Here is a 22,486-nt window from a genome sequence, read left to right as displayed (position 1 = left end):
GCCACAGTGTGCTCCACTTCTTTGCATTTTTCAGGCTCCTCATGCCAAACTTTCCACTGTTCAGCTCCACGAAACTGTTCCCTGCCCCGCCCTCCTGCCCACAATGGCTTCCACCAGCAGAAACTCAACCCTTAAACATGAAGCCACTTCCCAATTCTTTAGCACATCCTGCTCTTTCACATTTCTAAAGGTTCTGCTGTAAAATCAGTCAGAAGCACAGGCTGCAGCACTTAGTTGTCCAGCTAACCGGCGGCACCTCTCAAGACTAAGTTCTTGGAAGTCAGAGACTGGGTATTTTATCTTCAAAGTCCCCCCAAGACCCCATCTGCAGAACTAGGGTTCAGGAACTTCAATGTGCCAGGCTGTCTTTAGGAAGTGGTAGAGGATACCATGGGTGGAATGCCTAGATTTAACCATCGAGTCAAAGGGCCAGGGGCACTGCTAAACCCTAAACCAGGTTACAACTCTGAGGGCAGAAGAAAATGGGGATGGCACTGAAAAAGCAGTGAGAGAACAAGCAGGGGAGAACAAGCAGTCAAAGAGAATGAGCACATTTCTGAGGACAATCTTGGGTGCCACCCTATAACCAGAGAGGCCATCAAACTACACAGGCGTCCACAAACAAAAAGGCTAGAGGCAACTTACTTTTCCCTCTCTCTCTCACATCAGGGGGACTGCACTCCCAATTAAGGACAGCTACTATGTAGGGGCTGGTTAATAAAGGGTTCAAGGATTCTTCCATTAAGAAATTCCTTGCAGACTAAAAATAAATGCAAGTTAAAGAAATTCTTACTCTTAAAAAAAAATGAAATGAAGACATTTCCCTTTCCTGGACATGAGATTTCTGACCCCCTCCCTTCAACAGAATATGCAGCTTAGCAAACTAAAATGTATTCAGTTCAATCAGATTACTCTGGTCTCATGTGAAAGTTAAATATCTGCTCACATGAGGAGGGGAGGTGGGCAGAGACTGAACTCACACCTCTGACATTTAAAACCATTGTTAAAGATTTGTGACTTGCAGTTATAGATGAAATGTCATCTTCCAATCTTTTGTAACAGAGAAGGGGGCCTTAAATCTTCACTAATCAGTTTTATTGGAAAGTAGCAATTGCAGACCAGAAAAAATCCCTACTACATGCAAGACAGAAAAACCAGTATCAGCAGTCTGCAGGCACCCAGGAAGAGGCAGAGGATGGGAAATACCAAAGAGCCAGAGGTTCCACTCTGGGAGAGACGGAGAGGAAATCCTTTCAATGGGAAACCACGGGGGTAGATTACTGTGATTACACTTCAAAAGCAAAGGCTCTGCCACAAAGACACATAATTGAGAGGAAAATACTGCCCCCTTGATCAGGGAAGTCGGGGCCCCCTGCTATATACTCTCCTGCATTCATAAAAATAAAAATAAAACAGAGGAAAAGAGCCATAAGAAAACCCCCATCTCCATTCACCATTTATCTCTTTCCAGATCACTGGACGTGTTACAAACTGCCTGCCAAATGAAGTGCATCAAAAGATGCTGTTTAGGGGCATCAAAAGGAAAGGCATGCCTGGCAGGCTAGACCCTTTGAATATATTCAGAACAAACCACTTACAGACTCACCACTTGCATAGAGTCCCCCTGCTCTAAGCAAATGGAATTAAAAGCCCCACCAGATCAGAGGGCTAACGGAATCCCTTACAACTTCTTACTGCACCAAGGGAAGCCATAACAACCTAAGGGGTTGCTGAGATATAACACACTTGACTTCCAAATTCTCTTGTGATCACGACTGATTCAGAAGGGAGTAGAGAGGGCATGACCAAGGACCCAACTACCAAGCGATATACAATTCATCAAAACACACCGTACCACATGGCAGGGGCAAAAGGAAAGAGAAACTTCTTAATTTTCTTGAAATAAAAGCTCTACTCAGAAAAGCTCCAGGTTTCAGTCCCAATCCGAAGATGCAGAAAGGAAGTGACCAGGCAGCAAACCAAAGGAGCCAGATTTAGTACCCAAGGACCAGCAAGAACGTGATCAGAGAGGGATGGGCCGGGGGCTGCCACAAAATGCGTGCATCAGCAAGCAGAAGTCTTGACTGCCACTCGACCTGTCACCCTAAATGCCAACTAGTTGGGGCCGGCAGAAACCTAGAATATCATTTCTTACTCCTTGTGCTTTCAAATTTATTCCTGGCCAGATCTGTTGTATGACTTTTAATAATAACAATAAAAAAAAGCATCCCTGGCTCTTTAACCGAAAGAACCCCCTAATTGATTCCCACAGTAATTAACCTGCATTTTACCTCAGAGAGCGGTAGTTAAGGAAGTCGGCACTGCTATTTATAACTCATCTCAAATTGAGGGCAGACTGCCTAAAATCTAACACATCCCAGCTGTACTCCTGTTTGAACTGGGGCCAAGGGAATTTTTTAAAGCAATCTTGGCACCGAATGAATGACACCAACAGTATGAGCGCGCGAGCGGTTGTGTTGTGGTGACGTAGCACTGGAGGTGGAATGGGAGGGGGCCAGTGTACTGTGATCCCTCTCGTGCACGCCTGCTGCTCGCTGAGTCCCAGTACAGTAAGCTGGGAACCGCCCACTGAGAGCCAAACACAGGAAAAGGCTTTTCCTGTGGAACGCCTTGAAGTGAGAAACACATGGCTAATCTGCATAAACGCGAAGCCATACCGCCCCTGCCAGGAAGGTTAGTGCTCGTAATCTCTGGCCATGAAGCTGGCTGCCTGGGAGGACTTGGACTGGCGCCTGATAACCCAGAAAGAGCCGAGAGAACAGATGGGTAAGGACCCCGGCAGAAAACAGCCCCAGGTCACGTGACGCGCCACATGGCCCCGCCAGCACAAACTATTGTCTGGCTGCGGAGCTCCCATACAAAGGCACCCGGCCTCAGCTTCCTGTGATTATAGGGACGGGCCGCAGCTGTTGATCCAGTTCCCGGGTGGGACCCTCCCCTACTGAGCAGCATTCCAGGCAGGGACAAGTAGAAAAAGTTAAGGTCTCTCGGCTTCCCCACAAGCTCCACATGGCCCCACTCAGATCTAAGGAAGGACTGAGCAGACTTCCATAAACAGAACCACCCTTTGCACCCCGAGATACACGTGTTGACCAGCATAAATCACTCTCGTTGTGCTCCCCTCCCCAGCCATACAGACATCTGTATCCTCATTCAGTCTTTTCTCACTCCTCCAGCACACTTCAAGGCTTTGAAGACTGGTCTAGGAGCCCAACCCCAATCACGGAGAAACTGCCCAGAAACCTGCTTATTTAGTTCTATCCCAGATCCTGCCTCCAACAATGAGATTCCTTCCTTTTCGTTTTGTCTTGCAGTTAAGCAGTCATTTCCCCACCGATAATGTGACCCAGGGCAGTAAGAGATTCTTTACTTCCTATCTGGTCTCACCAGCAGCATTCACTGATGATTTCCTGAATCTAAATTGATAATAAAAATCTCTCATCAAATCTACCCATACCTAACCCAGGAAATCAACCCACTTAGCCTATATGTCTTATCATTCATAACCTGAGAATCACACCCCATTTTTCTACTTCACAAGAGAGTGAAAATTCTTTCAGTTTAGTTCTAGTTCATTCAAGTTCTCAACAAACTGGTCATACGCCTGTGGTGTGAGAGGAATTACCAACCACTAGTTTACAACTACCACTCCAAAGAGACAGTTTAAAAAAAAAAATTCTTTCAAAGTTCTGTACATGTTCACAATATAAATAAAAAATCCAAAGTCAATGAAAAGTTCTACCTACCCCCATTCTGTTTACCGGAAGTGATTCCTGAAGATGAGGGCACATTCCTCTTTGCAGCCTTAAGTAAGAGCGCATTTCAAAGACATCACCTGAAGCATCAACCTCAAGGAACCCCTAGGAGGGGCTGCAACCAGACGACAGACTCAGCGACCTTCCAACCCACACTGTCTCGAAAGTCACACGAGGCTTGGCTTGTCCAGGCTCAGAGGTATTTAGGCTGTTGTGCTCCATCCTTCCAAACCAGAAGATCAGGGGATTAAAAGAAACAACCTCACTCAAGGCAGAAAAGAGAGACCAGAGCGGGAAAGTCATTGAATCTTCAGATCATGAGAGCCAACTGTAATAACCACCTCACAGCTGTCCATCCAAAAGAGGCATATGACAGAAAAACCACAACCAGGTGGCTGATAAATCTTTATTTCTTCGTTGGTTCCTGAAAGGGTCTTCAAATAAAGCAGCTAGAGCATCAAAGTAATAAATTCCCCAACAAATGATAAAGTTCTTCTCATTCAGAGCACTTTCATTAGCCACCTTTCACAGAGAAAGTAAAGTGGTCTTCCAAAAATGATCACTTTTTTGAAACACCAAACTTAGCAAACCAAATTCTCCCAATTTCCAATGAATTACAAAAACCTCTAAGAAAGACACACACCCTCTTGAGAAAGGTACTATTAAAACAGGGATAAAATATATAAAACAGTGAGGCCCCAAGACAAGACTTCCCTGACGGCTCAGTGGTAAAGAATCCACCTCCAATGCAAGAGACACAGGAGTTACACGTCTGATCCCTGGGTTGGGTTGGGAAGATCCCCGGGAGGAATAGCAACCCCCTCCAGTGTCGTCGCCTGGAAAATCCCATGGAGAGAACAGCCTGGTGGGCTACAATCCATAGAGTCACAAAGAGTCAGACACGACTGAGCATGTAGGCACACAAGGCCCCAAGACAGTAACTAAACAAAAATGAAATGCCATTTGATAAAATTAAACATCCCCTTCTTTACAACTTTTTAATCTGAAGAGTGAGGCAGCAGTACAACGTGGTGAGAAGAGTACACCAGACAGAGAACGCCTGGGTTTCCACCCCAGCTCTCTGACCAGCTGGGAGAGAGGGGCAGGTGCTAGCCAGGTCGCACCTTAACCTCCCCAGCTGCATACTAGAATCCTGCCCTCCAGATTCTGAATCAGCAGCTCTGGGATGGGGCCAGGAATCTCTTCAGGCGATTCTCCGGTCCAGTCTGGAAGCATTTGGGCTCCATGGCCTCCTTCCAAATTGCCTCCATCTCCAGCGCAGAGCACCTCGAGAACTCAGATGCACGTTCGGTTTTCCTTAGCCAAACAATGGTCTGAAGAGGGCAGTGCCCGGCCAATCGAGCAAAACCAGGAATGGAACTCAGATTCCCAAGTAAGCAGCACTCTCAAAGCTAAGATTTCCCCAAATTGTTAATACTCAATCCCTGACTGTCTTGTCCACCTAAGCACCTATTACTAACAATTACTACAAGCTTTACTTATTTATCTTGTTCACTGTCTATACCCTAGAGTAGAACATAAGCTCTGGGAAGGAACATAAGACACCTGTATGTAAAACACACTTACCCACTTTAAGAGGAAAAGAAAGGAGACTGTGAAAGAGAAAGTGGGATTCTGTAGGTCTGGCAATTCCTACCAGCATTCATGTTGAGAGGAAATGCTTTGGCTAAACATTAGGTCAATCCTAAGAGCTCTGCCTCCAACGTCTCTGTCCTTCAGTTTCTATATCAACAGAATAGAGATGACAGTAATAGCACCCTCAGGGTTGAATGAAATAAGTTATTAAAACAAAACAACACAAGACACTGTTCTTTAAACCACCTGGACATGCTCCAGCCTCAGAGTCTTTGTACTCACTCATCTCTCCACTTGGAATACTCTTTCTCCTTCCAGGTATTAGCACAGCTCTCTCACGTAAAATATCACTTCAAACTGACCTCCCCTGGTGCACCTATTTAAAATTTCAATCCAGCACACTTCTCGCAGCTGACCCCTGATTAACTTTGCTTCTGAGCACATATCACTAAGCATACTATATGCTAAAGTTTACTTATTTATCTTGTTTAATGTCTATACCCTAGACTAGAATATATAAGCTACAAGGCTAGAATATAAAGCATGTATCTGTGTTTAAATGATAGCTGTATCCTCCAAAACTTAACTTTAGCTATTATCATCTACACAAATCCCAAATTTCTAGCAATAAAGCTTAGAAACCAGAATAGTTAAGGTCCAGTCCCACACACTCAAGACCAGAAACCCAAAGTGGTCAACTAGAAGTTAACAAATTACTTCCTTCTCTACACCCTCAACAGGAGAAAAAGCAGAATGGAGCTGAAAGTGGTTTCAAAATACCTACTTAAAAAACAAAAGCACACAAGCCAGACACCAAAAGCGTTGACCAGTCCAATTCTCAAGCTCCACCTACTTTCAGTGTGTTCTTCCAAAGGAATTTCTCAATAGCTCCTTCCAAGAATCCTGACAGTAAAGTCCAACAGTTTTCAACCAGGACAACACGAGCCCCTGAGCAGCGTTTGGAAACAAATGTATGAAAGTGCCTCTTTGGTTATCACAGCAGTTCTGTGGCATTACTGGCGTTTGTTACCTGGGGAGCAGGATGCCAACTGTCCTGCAATGCACTGCCACACAAAGAAGAGCCTCAGAAACAATGGACTCCGGCCCATTACAAGCTGAACCTGAGACAGAGAATTTCCTGTAACGCTTGACTCGGGAGCAATGGAGGGAAAGGGAATCAGAACTGACTGGTACTCATCCCAAGTACAAAGTCACCCACTAGCCAAGATAATCATAAATTAAATATTTACTTTATGAAATAGTTGGAAGATAATTTATTGAAGGTGGTACTTTCCCAGTGTGTTAATCACAATTATACAGTTATTTGTGGTTATTTATATATATACATCTTTCCCTACTAGAAAGTACTCCATGGCATTAGAATCCTGGTGCCTGATGCACTGTAGAAGCTCATTAAATATTTGCTGCATTACTGTAAGCAAGTGCTGAATGGCAGGTAGATACAGGTTTTTCAAAAAAAGTTTTGCCACAAGACTTCTTACACTGGCAAGTCCCAACTATTGTATGCTTTAAATGAGACAATTTCAGTAACAGGACTGGACAATTAAATCAGCTAAAAAAAAAGTTCTTATCCTGAAAATTCTTGAGAAATGAAGCATGATCAAAGCCTAAGAAATCTTGATGATATACAAGGAAGACAGAGTGGTAATACTGTATCCCCAGTACATGCTTAATAATTAAAAACTTAATGTACAGATTTTGCTACCCACACTAAGTGTTATGAGTTGACATCAGAAAAAATATATTTCCTCCTGCAAGCCATCATTTGGTACTTCTACTCAGGAAAGGACCTTAGTGTGGATGGACCACAAGCCCAAACAAGAGGGGCAGTTTTTTAAGACATTTTCTTCCCTACCTATTTGTCATTCATCATGAATTGATACGGTACACTTAAGGGATACCTGGAGAGACAAGGGTCACATAACCTTACAAACGGAGCTTTACCCAGGAGAGTACCTATCAACTTTTCAGTAAGGACAACACTTCTAAATCACACCTAGTTCTTTTGACCTGGTTTCTAAAATACTACTCTTTCTTCCATGTATTAAATTGCTCTGCGGGTAACTGCTCAGAAACAAAGAAAAAAAGGCAAAAACTGTTCTTAACCAAAAAACATTAAGGCCTTCTTGCCTTCTCTTTTAAAAAGCTCTCTTGCCCCCTCCCTACCCTCTATTCCTTTTATCTCCAAAGTTGGACTGATCTGGCATGGGTTATATAAAAAGATCCTAAACTTCTCTGAGTACACAGTTCTACATTCTGCCAGTTTTTTCTTCTTTACTAAAAAAGATATCTGTGATACATCACTTGGCTGTAGGAACATGACTTACATGCAGCAGGGGATTCTGTATGTCATCATGCTTTGACTGTCATCAATCCAACCAAGTACTATGTTTTTGATAAAGATACTGAGAAAAGGCAGCCATATCACTATTTTATTAATTCCTAGGGCTGCCTTGGACCACTCTCCAAAAATGCCAGCCTTTCCCTTGGTCCCCCTACGTCCACTGGGACTACAACAGGTACAATAAAATAAATTAAAGACTGGCTGAGGGAACAGCCAACCTTACTAAGATTATGCTGTTGTTCAGTCACCCAGTCGTGTCTGACTCTCTGCGACCCCATGGACTGCAGCACGCCAGGCCTCCCTGTCCCTCACCATCTCCCGAAGTTTGCCCAAGTTCATGTCCATTACATCGGTGATGCCATCCAGCCATTTCATTCCCTGCTGCTGCTGCTGCTGCTAAGTCGCTTCAGTCGTGTCCGACTCTGTGCGACCCCATAGACGGCAGCCCACCAGGCTCCCCCGTCCCTGGGATTCTCCAGGCAAGAACGCTGGAGTGGGTTGCCATTTCCTTCTCCAATGCATGAAAAGTGGAAAGTGAAAGTAGGAAGTCACTTGGTCATGTCCGACTCTCATCGACCCCTTGGACTGCAGCCCACGAGGCTCCCCAGTCCCTGGGATTCTCCAGGCAAGAATACTCTGAGATGCTTCCAAATCAGGCTTTTTAAAGGTCATTAGTTCCCCAAATGAAAAACCAGAGTCCTTCCTATAGATTCTCCAATTCTCTCTTCAGAGCTCCCAAAGTACCTGGGTACCAACCTCCTCTATACCACTGTCCACACAAATGTGTAAAGAGCCTAGCTTCATCATTTATACCAGAAATACATGAGAACAGACCAAAGATACCAGCTGTCTTTCTTGCTATCTCTGGCCAGTATAATCAAATTGGGATGGCTACTTGGCATGCTAAGCTATGGAAATCTAGCTAATATTTATCTATACCCCCACCCCCAAGTCTGTTTTGGCTCACAGACTCTTTTGAGACTGTCTTATTCAAGGCACACAGAATTTCCCTTTGGTAAATATGTCTGGGTGGGTGAACACAGCTATCTCAATCTCATTTTATTTTAACCCAAAATACCATAATGAGACCACATATTGGTCACTTGAGGTTTTATGTAGGGGTTTTAAAGAAGCCAATTCAAAGCTGCACTGGGAAAGCAGAAGATCGAAATCACAGACTAGAAAGAAAAACAAGAATGTTACAAATCTGTCCTAGACCAACAGAACCCCCAAAACAGACTGAGGGCTGAGAAACAATCCCTAGACCAAAGGAAATAAAGTGGGAAAGGAGAACAGGCAGAGATCACCTAGGGAACTCTGGTTTATTAGTTAATTAGACAAAGGCACGTCCTGCCTCCAGTTAGCCAGGCCATTCCAACAGAGGCGAGCAGACACCAGGAATCTTCACTGAAACGATGTTGTCCTGAAAGTGGTACAAATTGCCTCTCCAGTTCTTGTAAGACGTTTTACCAGCTCTGATGTGTTAAAGTTACTGATGTCTCCCAATGTGCTCTGCATTCTACTAACAGAGTCAGACACCAAAGGAGAGAATGAAAAAGCAAGAAAGCAAGAACAGAGAGAAAATAAAGCTAAATGGCAGAGGGATGATACAGTGAGTCTAGAACACAGAAACACACACGGAGCACATGACTCCCTGCCAGAGTATTCATCTGTACATACAAATACCAACTCACAGATCAAACTGTCAACATACTGCCTCCTGGAAGCCTCTGCCTTCATCGCAGCCGGGTCACAGCGATCACAGTTTCCCTACTCAGGCAGGAGGGAAAAGTGGTCTGGTACAGGAAACTTATTTTTAATGGGAAGGATTCAGAAACCACATAGGGTTTTCAGAAAGCCCACATGAACTAAACACTGGTTCTCCACTTGGTCTTTCCATTATTAATGTTTATTATCTGACCATTTCTGTGCCAAGCACAATCCTTAAGACATACAACGAGGGACAGGTCGTGGCTCAAATGTCCATTACTCAAAGAGACCTCATCCACTTGGTAACTTGTCAGGAGTCTTCTTAGAGGGTTTATTTACTAGGACTTGACAACAAGTGACACAAGGAAAGGAAAAACAACAAAACTCAAGATGGCCACTGGGACAAGGGGCCGGAATGAGAGATAGAGGGAAGTTATTAAGAATGATCTACTCAGGGACCACCAGATTCTCAGATCGGCTGGCCATCAACAAGCTGAAAGGTTATCGTAGCATTTAATTAAGGCTCCCATACTAGCCTCTGAGCAGCGTTTTCAAGAATCAGTTTTCTTAACTGGTCATACTTGGAGACCACCATAGGTCACCATCCTAAAATGAGCTTTTCCACCTTCATCAACCAACCAGACCACAGGTTCAGATTATCCTCACGCTATGCCACCAAAGAGCTAGAAGAGAAAGAAATGGAAGGCAGGGAGTCCCTAGGTCCTATAAACAGAGTGTGTCCTTACTGCATAGTAGAAAATATACTATGTGCATCAAAAGTATTTTCTTAAAAAAAAAAAAAAAAAGTATTTCCTTTTTTCTCCCCCAACTCCAAGCACTTTTAAACTTTTCTCTAACTAATAACACACTTTGAACACAATGTGAGGGGCAGATACATCTGAAACATTTTAGCCTTTGGTACAATTTGGAAGAAGCCCCTCAGGTAATTCAGATATACTCTGTAGCCTAGATGAGCATAAATCCAGTTCTCAAGCTTGAGTATGCACTACAGTGGCCTGGAGGTCTCACTGAAACACACTGTCACAGCTTCAGATTCAGCAGGTCTGGATGAGTCTTTGCACTTCGAAACAGGACCCAGGTAGTGCTGGGTGATGACGGACGGTTAGGGATGACACTGAGAACCACTGTACTAATGTACCTATCAAACTAGAACAGATGCTTAACAAAACTTGTTGGGGTTTTGTTGTTTTAGCATTAATACAACTCAGATGTAGCTAAATACTACAGGGCAGCTTTTAATTTAGCAAAGACCAATGCTGTGTTTAAGCACTCAATTCTATCCCCTTCTCAAGCAGAGGCCTCTACCAACTAGGAGTTGTGTTCAAATTTCAGTTGATAAAAAATAATACTTTCAAAAAAAATAATAATAATACTTTCATATATGTTATTTAACATTGACTACAGTTGCAAGGCAGGTAGTTTTCCTCCTTACACAGTTGAGGATACAGATTCAGAGAAGTTAAGTGACCTGCATAAAGTCACACAGCCTAAGGGAACTTTAAACCTCAATTTCAGAACTGACTCTAACATGAAACCGCGAGGCACTTAACCTTTATGTGTTCACTCTCTTGAAGTGGAAAATTAAGACAAAAATCCTCATCTCTCCAGTGAGTGCCCCAAGTTCTAGAAAGTAAAATCACTCGGCAAACATTTTCATAATGCAAGTTATATTCACTTAGATCAAAGTGAAGGTTTCTATCTTTGAGTCTGAATCCTACCTCCACCCCCACTGTCAAAGAGAACAGGGCCTCAGGACCAAATGCTGCCAATTCTTACCACTGGTATCATACAGCCATTCATCAGAAACCTAAATAAAAATCTAAATGGAAGAGATGGATGGGACAGAAATCTTGGCATAATGTCAACTGTAACTAAAGGCTTTTCAGTCTTTCACCCCATGTAAGAGTTCTAGACTATTGCAAAAATAATGTCCCAACAAGCTCCAGTGCTTGAATAATTTATTTTGGATAAGCAAACTTAGTATTTTATAATGTTACATAGTTCTGGAGAATCAGACAAACCTAGATTCAAATCTGAACTCTACCTTTTACTAGTTTTTTTTGCCCTAGGGCAAATTTCTCATTCTTACTCTACTTTCTCGTCTGTAAAGTGGGAGGAGTAACAGTAGAACCCGCCTTTCAGGGTTTTGAAGATTAAATGAAGAAATTCATGGAGACACACAAGCATAGTGCTTGGCACACAGTAAGTACTCAAAGACATGGCAGTTGTCAGTAATAGTCACCTCTGACATGCCATCAGTAGAAAACACGGAACTCAGTGAGGTCCCTGGTCTATCCCTGGCCCAGGACAAAATTGTGGACACATTAACTACTGAAGTGATCCCCAAATCTTTTATAACTTTGGCAGCCCAGACTCCTAAACAAGTAAAAAAGTTAGAAGTCTAGAAACAAAAGGCAGGCTAATGCTCATGAAACTCCATCACTTTGTGGCCAGAACAGAATCTTGTCCAAAATGCAAGAGAGAATGCCATCTGTATTCACCAGAGAAGATGCAGTAACAAACAGTAACCTATTTCCAGCATTTCTGCTCAGGTGACTTCTTTAAGAACAGCAGAAAGCAGTAATAAGGTCTACCCAAGAGACAGGGGAAATCACTGGGCAAGAAGAGCCCAAAGACATATCTGTTTCCTCTAAAAGGAAGCACCCAGCACGAGGTAGCCTTTAATCCTCTACCACGTGGCTGAACTCACACTCTTCTTAAAGTCAAAGTACACCAGGCACCAGTCAGTTGAGAATAAACAGCTGGATCCAGATGCACTCATGCAAGTTGTGACCTCAAGGAAAACAGGAGGCAAAATAAAAAACACTAAGCACACAGCAAATGGGTTTTCAAACGACTGACATCACACCAGTCCCTCATCTCCCCTGCTGCTGTCATGCTGCTGCTAGATCTTGAAGGGGGAGTTCCTTTTAACAGAGATGTCTATAAACAAGCAAGCTGAAAGCTAACAAGTTTAAGAGGGAAACGCATACAAAATTCTTGGCTGCTGGTGAAGAGCCACAAAAAAATCATGAATGCGCCAGTGCCAAGGGAAGAGGAAGTCTAATATCTAACACTGCAGACTTGGGAACCCAGAAGCAATGAAGCCATAAGGAAGCCCAAATGCAAAAAAGGCAAGGGGGAAGCACATGGCACATTTCCTCTTCATATTCAAGCAGCAACTCTGGGCCTGAAGAGCACATAGCCCAGTGCCCAAAAGCCCCTTAGTATTTCATATCAACATTAACTTCCTGGAGGGCGACAAAAATCTGTCCTGGATTACTGAGTGATTTCTAATATGTACCATAACCAACACTAAGTCAACATTTCAGGGATCAAATTTCCTACTTGGCTGCATGTTGGAATGCATTCTTGGCATCAGACTTCCTCCCACTGCAGTCCACCCTTAGAAAATGCAGACGCCACTGGGAAATAAAGATTCAACCTGTCCCAAGACCATCTTCTAGTATGCACAAATGACTAACAAAAATAAACAAAAGTTCACTCAGATGTCCCTTCAAATTCACTAATGCCATCCATTTAAACAGGGGGAAGAGTGAGTTCAAGGAAGAATACTCAGGACAGTTAAGCCAATATTCACCCTAACTTGGATTCTTCTAAAACCTAGATTGACTGAGAAGTTCATCTCAGCCCCTACAAACTTGCTGCTGAACCACTGTGCCCATTTCCAAGTTGCTGGAAACTCATTTTTGCAAAATGCCAGAACGGCCAGGAAAAGGTGGTGAAAGAGATATTTCCAAACTAGAATCTGTATTCAAGACTCCATACAACTTTACATGGGAACAGCATAACCCACCCTCCTCCTCCAGGTGGAAGCCCTGTAGTAACCTGGCACTGGATCCTCCATGCACCTTTAGCTGTTAAGCATCTACTTAGAGCCCTTTGAGAAGTGCCAAAAATTGCTTGTGATCCAATCACACATGGACCAGCAGGTAAAGAGAAACCAAAATTACTACATTAAAGAGGCTCCTATAAGGAATAAGCATGTGTTTGCAGCATTTAGGAGCTTCTTGGCCATAGCCAACCTAGTCAAAAACAATATTGAAGGCCATTTCTGTGAACAGATGGGCAAACTGCGTATATGCAGGTTTACCCGTCCAACAACCCTCAATATAAGGTCTGATCCAAGCAACTCAGCTTGAGCATGGCTCCCAAATCTTCAAAAACAGCAGCAGTCTAAGATCTGGACAGGTACCTCATGGCTCCTGTTTTAAGAAAGGTCAATTACCTCTGCCAAAAAAGAAAAAACTCAGGTTCTCTAACCAAAGTTGAACCACGGACACTGAAGCATCCAGGGCACACAACTCTGAAGGTGACACAACCTTCCAAACCCAAAATTACTACAAAAGAGGCCCTGAACTGGCCAAGAACTTGGCAGGTTGTACTAAAGGCCCCATGTAACCACAGGAACCACTAAGACCCTGAAACCACTCTCTTTCATGGAATTGGTTACAGTCCAAATCCCCAAAGTCACCAGAATGAGACAACTACAGGTCTGGGGATGGATGTGTAATTTGGATTCTGTAAAGCCCGTGAAACTCAGAGTAGCACTATGAAAAAGCAAATTAGTAATTTAACTTTCCCTTTTTTGGACATTTAACTTCATAAATCACTGCCTCTGAAAAGCTGTCCCAGGTTTACCCTGCCCAAATCTCATTGCTCCTTATTCCCAGATTCCTTCAGGCCATACACTTAGTTTGGTCTATATCCATTTATAAAACCTTGCTCTGCAAGTTTTCCAAATGTGTGCACATAAGCATGCTTCCCAAGAAAACTAAATTCCTCTGAAGCAGATATTGCCTCTATCTCTCAAGTCCCTCCCTAGTATCTAGTAGATATGTTCAGACAGAGCTACTTCCCACTCTCATCTGAAACTCCAGACCTCCCTGAGCTAGAAATCAGGCTCTTAGCAACAAACCTGAAGTTCTAAGACCCTCCCTACCACCATACTGGGAAAGGCCTGGATAACCAATGTCAGTGTCAACCCAAGTTTTTGTATCTTGTTTTAAAACAAGCTGATAGTCTTTGGTAAGTGAGCTGAACCTAACTAAAAATTATGGTCAGAGCCTTAATTACATTCATACTCCCTACTATCGATACTATGTTGGGTCAAAAAGGCACTTCCAGGAATCTGGTCTAAAAAACACTTCTTGAGAAGAAAACTGGTGTCAGAGCCAGTGGATTACGTTTGAAAAGGGACTTTGAGAAAGTAAATCCAGTCATCTCACAAGACCACCAAGGGAGATTACGATCAGAAGACAGTTCAAACAATTCTAAAATACTTCCTCCTCCATAAAAAGGATGTTTCACTAAAACAACCCAGAAACGTGTTTAATCCTAAAATGGCAATTTTAAAAACAAAAATTGAATCTACCCACATAACCCTTCAGGCAAGATTTGTTGAGTCCCCAAACACTGTACTGAAACCTGGGGCATTAATTTTCATATATAAATAAGTGATGCATAGGAGTCCAGTAAAAACTACATAAATAAACACAGCCCTTGGAGTGGGCTTATAATCCTGAGAGCCAAAGCACAACAGAGGCTTGGGACAGACAACACCTAAGTTGTAGTATCTTTTTTTCTCTTTATAGTATTCTAAAAATGCAAACCCCAGCCCTAAAAACATCTCACCAAACTACAAAACCTTTCTGAAAGAACAAGGCTTTAAATTTAAAACTCACAGTCTCATAAACAAAGTTTAAGAAGCACACTTAATTCACTGACTGAAACTTAGGTCCTTCTTTCCAAACTTCTGTTTATTTTCACTCTGAACTGCAATCGATTTTAAACAGGGCTCCACGTGTCCTGAACTTAGCACGGAGCCAGGAGGCTTCTCTTCCACGGCATCATCTTTTCACTTCAAACTCTTTTAGATCATCTCTTATCTCCATGCTCCCTGCCCTCACCTCCACCCCCACATCACTCTCTCTTCTCTATCCCCAGGTCTTTTTCTTCAATGTTATTTTATTCCACCACGTGAAAAGAAACTAGCATTATCTTTGCTTGAAAACTGTTTATTAATTTGCCTGTCAAACATTCTATAGAGCCGTTTACATCTTACTACAGAAACCTCCTGGGTACATATTGACAGCTCAGCAAGTATTTACACAAAGCTCTGAAACATTTGGTTCCTTCCGAGAGAAGAAGCTGCTGTGTCAAGCAGAGAATTATCAAACACCTTTCCCTCATTCATAAAGGGAAGCTTCCTTCTAGCACCCCTCTAAGATGCCTAAATTACACTTTTTAACTGCTAAACCAAGAGGAGAAAGACCGGAAATTCAGGGGCACTGGAGAACACCTGAGAGAACAGCATTTCCAGGACCAATTGCAAACCACACCACCTGGTTTAAAAACAACAACGACAACAGCAAAACCAGGGCTATGAGAAAGCAGTACACCTACAAAGCTGACCCTGAAACACTTAAGCTTTTCCTGTTCCTGTTCCAGTCTCAGGAACTTTTACTCCTCTCTCAGCAAAACTTACAGGGCAAGTTCAGGCACTCAGATTACAACCAACTGCCCAAACCAGACCTAGACCTGCCCAAACACCAGAAGAAGCTGGAGAGCTTAATGCTGCCTCTCCCCACCTTCCTATCCTGCCCCAGAAAAGATACGGTGTTAACATTCAATTTATGAACATCCACTCCTCACTCCATTCCTAATCTACCTCCAAAATCGTCTTGTGGAGATTTTGAAGGAACTATTTTTCAAGTCTTGCTTTAATGAAGTCTGCCTAATTTTTTCAATTACTACTTAGTGTTTTAATACCACAAGCCAGGTGGAATGACTAATGACAAACAGATTAACAGTCTCAAAGCAAAGGAGTCTGGTAGGATTCTGCGAAGGGCCACAGACACAGTGGTACCCAACTATTTAGAGCCTGATTCTGTAAATCCTCAAGAGAAAACAGCCTCGAGTTCCATGAGCCCAGGGGAAGAAAGATGGTCTCTGGATCCCTATCGAAAAAGGTACAGGAAGAGGCTGCCCTCCTAACAAGCCAGGTATGGAAGCACAGACAGATACACAGCATCAGAGAAGAAGGTCATGCAGTCCGATGAAGAGAAAATGAACCAGAGAAGGCAAATGCCCTGTCCAAAGTCACACAGCTTAATCCAGGGCTACATATGGAGCCAAAGCTTCTCTTCCCAACTCCTGTGCTCCTCACCCCTCACTACTGCGCCACACGCAACTCGATGCACAACAGTAACGATAATGACCAATCTAACCAGGAGAAAACTCAAGAGAAAAGCAAAGGGAATCTAGGACTCCATATCAGAGATCAAGGTATCACTCCAGCTCACAGGCAGCAAAGAACTGTTCAGTGCCAATTTATTCTGAATACCATATTTGCATGCTTCAGATCCTTCTCTAGAATTTTGGGATTTGTAGCCAATCAATACCACCTTTTGAGGGACGGGGATGGGAAAAGCCCCTGACCATTACTTTGTTAGCTGATTTCCACATTTCAAAAAAGGTTCACTAACTTTGTAAAAGGCTTGCTAGAGACGTCACACACTACAGGAGTCAATCTAACATATGAATGTTTAATGCAATCCAGGACATCTTGTTACAGCAGGTGCCACTTGTCATGGTAACTCTGTGTCACACACAAAGGAAGGAACCTTAAAAAGTCCCCACAGGGCCCATAACAAAGAAGCCAGCTTTGGTCCTGACGGCTTTCTCTCTTCTCTCACCATCAACCCCACTCCATTACCCCCAGTTCTCTCGTGGAGAGCAGAGACACATGAAGCCCTTACAACTAAAGTGCTGTCTCAATGTGGTTACCCTGATCCCTCCTACTTGAGAGAACTCCAAGAGTCCTGTGTTTCAGCCAGCCCAGAATTTCTGCCAGTAGGCATTCCCATAATAAGCCTAGGATTCCTGTGTTTGTTTCCCAGGAGTCGGAAGTACCGTTTGATATTTCCATAGCAGGAACTAACAACCAAGCTTCTACAATCAAATTCACTTTGATCCTGGACTACATATTCTATTGGATTTTTTTTTACTTTGATGAGCTGGTACTACTCTCAAGGTACTATAGCTAAAAGCATCCCAAGTAAAAAGCTTTAAGTGAGGTTCAGTCACATTGGTGACTGAAAAGTATTTCATTACTAGCAGGATACAACTCTTTGAGATACAATTTTACTTATGGAAAGGCTTAAAGGAAATGTCTGTTTGCTGGGATCTTTCCAGCTCCTGTGAAAAGACACAGCCACAATACACACACTTATCTAATCTTTCTTTCAAAAAGGCAGAGTCAAAGGAGAGCATTACTATCTTAGATGTGTTAATCAAGTATCTACAAAAAACTGTTAATTCAAGACTGAGGGAAAGAAAAGAACAGAGCAATATCTTATTATTTAAGAATGTTAAGAACAGGCCATCATGGTCTGACAAGAAATTTATCCTTAAGTAGCAAAAAGGAATTCAGTATGAAATCTATCCACCTACAACCTTCATCTAGATGACATATCTGAAGCAACCTACAAAACTGGAAGTTGCACTGTCTCTCCTAAGAGTGAATGCTCTCCAGCCCTGGCTGTGGGTCTCAGGAGAATAGGCAAATGAACTGAAATCCAACAGGAATCTATGTTGTGTGAGGTGCTAAGCCTGGTAATGTTAAAAGGGAGTCAGAAAAGTTGCCCAAAGGCAGCACAGACAAGGACTGTATCTATTTTCCGACCTTTTACCCCGCATAGAACATAGTACCAAGTACATACAGAATGCTCAAATATTTAATGACTGAAAAGCAGAAAATGCTATACGGTAAACGTTATTTAAAAAAAAAAAATTTGCCTGAATATCCCCAAACTTAAAGAATTCAAATTAATTTTTGTTTTTAAATGAGCCTTGACTTACCCCAAATTTTTTCTCCAATGATTTAAGAAAAGTAAATTTCTCAGCCCTCTTTCCCCCTCCTCCACAAATAAAGGGGGAAATGAGAGGAAAGAGATATAAACTATAGAATTACCCAGAGACAAGAGGATGTTCTAAAACAAAATTTATCCTCCAGACACTAGGAATCCAATTTAAAATTTCCCTATTTCTTGCCCAGATATAGGACATCATGGAAGACATGGAGTCAAGGCATAGACCTCTAAACCTGCTATCTGACACAACTACTTTAAAAAAATCCCAGCTCCAAGTAACAGTGGAAAAGCAGCTCTAGAATGGGGAAGGTATATATATATAATTAGGCCACCTAAGTGAACAAAATGTGAATAAAATCTCACAGGACAAAAGTACAACTGGGTACTGCTGAGAGAGGGACAGACATGAAAAAGGATCAAGCCTTTTCCCCTGCTTTGAAAAGATGACTCCATAGAACACCCAATATTCCTGACCAAAGCATTGAAGACAGAGCACGATGAAGAAGGAAGAGCAAAATAAAGCAGAATGCACAGAAACATACCTAAAAGTTGTAATTTCTAAGCAAATCTTAAGTATCATTGTAGGTCATATTTTTATTATCTTGGAAGACAGAAATAAATGGAACTTAAAATGCAGAGAAAAAAACTGACCTGTATTTCAAAGCTGTAAAACGATGACAAAATAGAAAACTTGGTTTTTTTATATTCCAGGAACAAATGATAAATTTCACCAAACCAAGCCTTTAAGAAACGGTACCTCTCAAGATCATGAAAGATGTCCTTCCCTTTAAATTGAGTTGCTCTCCCAAAGTTTAATTAACAAAAGAAAAGTGTTAACAAGATTCAACATGTAAACAAAGAATGACGCCAGCCTTCCTTAGAACACTTAAATGTGAAATTCTCTCTCAGAAAGCCTCCAGTTCTCAGTTTTCTCTTACCCCCTCTGATAAAGATCCCACATTTGCCACTCAATAAAAAGCTCAGTAAAATAATTTCAATTCTGCAAAGCGAACAGGGTCAAAATTACTCAAGACAAACGCATCTTCAGAGCCATCAAAGAAGTCATTTATACCATCAGGAAAGTCACAAAACCAAAACAAACAGCAAACCCATTGTAGAGAAAAACTCAGCTACTGTTCGGACAACACAGAATCTATTTCAGGCTGCATAAAACATAACAAGCAAAATAAATCCAAGGTACAAGCAAAATGCCACTGCCTCCTCTTTTGTTCCGGGCACAATGTAACAAGGGCAGCCTGTCTGGGGCTCTGCTCCTGCTGATACAGTATTGCTGCTTAAACCTCCCTCCTCAAGGTCACAGCCAATTTCAGCTCTGGAATAAAAGGCAGATAGTGGCAGCGATGGTTTGGGTTATCACTGGCAGAAAAGCAGAGTGTAAAAGTTTATGAGCTCATCAGGATTGTTGTACCATTACATCAGAGGCAATTATAAATGGCCAAGAGCAGGAGATGGGGAGCCAATCAGATCACAGATAGGATGTCAACCTAAGACCAACTGTCTCCTGGCTTTGACAGAAGGATTTTACCTCCATAATTCAAATCCCAAACCAAAGCAATCTGCACTTACTACTCCAATCACTCAGCTGTTTACCAGCACTTCCAGGGAGAAGCCCAGGCCACTGGGCCGACGGAGACTAAGACAGGAGACGACCCGGGCTGCCCAGGGTGAACCGAAGCCGGCCTCTAGCTGCTCCCAAGCAGGCCCCTGCCCTCCCTCGAGGTCCCCCCGAGCCCGAGGGGCCCCCTCCTTGAAAGCACAGATGGGGACCGGCCTAGAGGAAGGTAGGGAGGGCAGAGAGGAGCGGCAGGTGAGCAGAGAACTGTTCACTCAACTCCCGACCTCCGAGGGCTGCCTACACCCCTAACCTGAGCCCCCAACACCCCCTCACCCCGGGCCGGGCCCTTTTCCCGCACACCCGGCTCCGCACCCCTCTGAAGACCCCCCGGAGCTGGAAGGGACCCGGGGGGGAGGAGGAGGGGAGCAGACACCTCAAGGAAAGCCCCACACAAAGGCTGAAGGAGGGAAAGAGAGGAAGGCAGACGGGCAGCCATTTTAAGAGAGAAAGAGCGAGACAATGGCAGCTCCCCAGCAGTGGGGGCCCCAGACTGGGGGTAGCCCACGGCCGTGGCCCGCTCCCCGCCGCCGCCACCCACTCCCAGGACCCCCCACCCCAATCGCCACAGGCCCCCCCACCCCACTCAGCCGTGTTACCTGCGGGGTCCGGGCGAGCTGCCCCCCGCCGCCGCTGCTCCCAGGGCTCATGGGCGCGTGGTGGCTCCTTTGTTGGGCCCCTCCCGAGGCGGCCGCGGCCGCCGCCGCCGCAGCAGCAGCAGCCCCCCAGCACTGTGAGGCCATGTCCGCCGGGCCCTTGCCGGCGCCCCCGTCCTGGGGCCCGCCGCCGTAGTCGCCCCCGGGGTAGCCCTGGTAGCCACGGGCCGAGCTGGGCGACGTGAGCAGTTGGTTGAGGGTGGGGGTGGCGGTGGGCTGGGGGGTTCCCCCTGCGGCCGCTGAGGGGCCGCCTCCCCCCATGGCCCCGAAGCGCTGCTGAGCGAAGGACGAAGACGACGAGGAGGCGGAGGCGCTGGAAGAGGGAGGCGGCTTGGAGCCGGCGGCCGCCGCCGCCGCGCCGGAGCCCGGAGTGCCACCTCTCGGGGAGCTCAGCGCGTAGGCCTGGGGGGGCGGGGGGTAGGCGCTGCGGTTGGGGTAGTAGGAGTTGTACTGGTGGTTGGGGAAGCCGTGGTCGTGCGAGTTCTGCTGGGGCCCCGCGTAGGGCTCCAGGCCCCCGCCGCCGCCGCCGCTCTGCAGCGCTGCCAGGCCAGGGCTTTGTTGTCCGCCATGTTGTTGGTGGAAGACGGCGGCCGCGGCGGCGGCGACGGCAGACGGGCTCCGGCCGTAGGGTTGCCCGAAGCCGTAGGCTGGGGGCGGCAAGGCGGCCGCGGCTGAGTGAGGAGGCGCCCCCACCCCGTCGCTGCTGCCGCCGCCACCGCCGCCGGGCGGCTCCGTGAGGTTATTGTTCAGGGCGGGCCTAGGGCCCGCGTTCCCGTTCGAGTTCTTCAGGTCCGGCTCCGCGCCGGGCCCGCCGGCTCCGCCGCCGCCGCCACCCCCATTGCTCTCGGCCCCGTCCTGCAGCTCCTTTCCCAGTGGCTGCGGCGGCCCCACGGCGGGGCCCTCGCTTTCCTGCCCGGCGGCTGCCTTCATTTCCCCGCGCTCCGCCGCGACCGCCGCCGCCGCCTCGCCCCCCGCCTCCTCCCGCTGCTGCTGCTGCTGCTGCTCCGCTTTCTTCAGCTCCGAGGGCGGCGGCGGCGGCGGGTTGCCCAGGCTGCTGGCGGCGGCGGGGGCGACCTGCGCGGCCATGATCCCCGCTGTCTCGTCCGCGGAGAGACCCGGCCCTGTCTTCGTCTTCTCTCACCCCCCTCCCACCCCACCCCGCCCCGGGGCCGAGTCCCCTCGGGCTTCCCTCCCCACCCGCCCGGGCGGGCCTCGCGGGGCTCCGCGGCTTTTGCGCTGCGCTCGCTCGCTCGCTCGCTCCTCTCCCCCCCGCCCCGCCGGCTCAGGCTCCGGGCTGGCGGCGGCGGCGGAGGAGGAGGAGGCGGCGGCGGCGGCCGAGGCGCCGGCGGCTCAGCTGCTCCCGGCTCTGTAAGCTCGGGACCCGGCTCTCCCGGCTCATTCCCCCCCAAGCCCTTGCCTGGGAATGAGGGGGGCGGTGGAGGCTCCGCTCCCCAGGGCCTGGCCCCGCTGTGACTCTCCGCTTTCTGCTGCCGGAGAAAGGAGGGAGGGAGGGAGGGAGGGGAGGGAGGGAGGCGAGGGGGAGGGGGCGGGGAGGGAGGGAGCGGGGGGAGGGGGACCCGGGACGGGCGGGCTGGAGGGCGCGCGGCAGCAGCCCGGGCGCCGGCAGGCAGAGTCGGAGCGTGGGCCGGGCCGGGCGCCCTGCCTCCCCTCCCCGGCCGCGGCGCCGGGCCGAGGCTACTGCGCGGCGGCGGGCGGGCGAGCGGGCGGGCGGCTGGACTGAGCGGCTAGAGCGCCCCACTCTCCTCCGAGTCCCCCTCACTCCGACACGAGGCTCAGCACTGCCATTTTACCCAGAGCCGTCGCGGCCGCCTGGC

At 46.1% G+C, this 22,486-nt stretch overlaps 1 protein-coding gene across 5 annotated transcripts in view; it reads right to left on the bottom strand.

Annotated features, from left to right (window-relative positions):
• The window catches only part of ARID1A (AT-rich interaction domain 1A), a 68,598-nt gene extending 46,764 nt beyond the window's left edge, over window positions 1-21,834 (bottom strand). For 2 of the 5 annotated variants that reach the window (XM_086330110.1, XM_086330121.1), the window contains exon 1: window positions 20,595-21,834. In XM_086330110.1, coding sequence (XP_086186236.1) covers window positions 20,595-21,737 — 1,143 coding nt within the window. In that variant the 5' untranslated portion in view covers window positions 21,738-21,834. Of the gene's footprint in view, window positions 1-3,767; window positions 7,209-20,594 lie in introns of those variants that run through there. The other 3 variants (XM_086330089.1, XM_086330099.1, XM_086330132.1) reach the window with 2 other exon arrangements.
• Between the last annotated feature and the right edge of the window lie 652 nt (window positions 21,835-22,486).

This window comes from Bos grunniens, chromosome 2 (genome assembly GCF_055505025.1).
Source record: "Bos grunniens cultivar Pamir isolate PY7600 chromosome 2, Bosgru_T2T1.0, whole genome shotgun sequence".
Classification (NCBI taxonomy): domain Eukaryota; kingdom Metazoa; phylum Chordata; class Mammalia; order Artiodactyla; family Bovidae; genus Bos; species Bos grunniens.
This window is presented reverse-complemented; position numbering and strand designations above follow the sequence as displayed.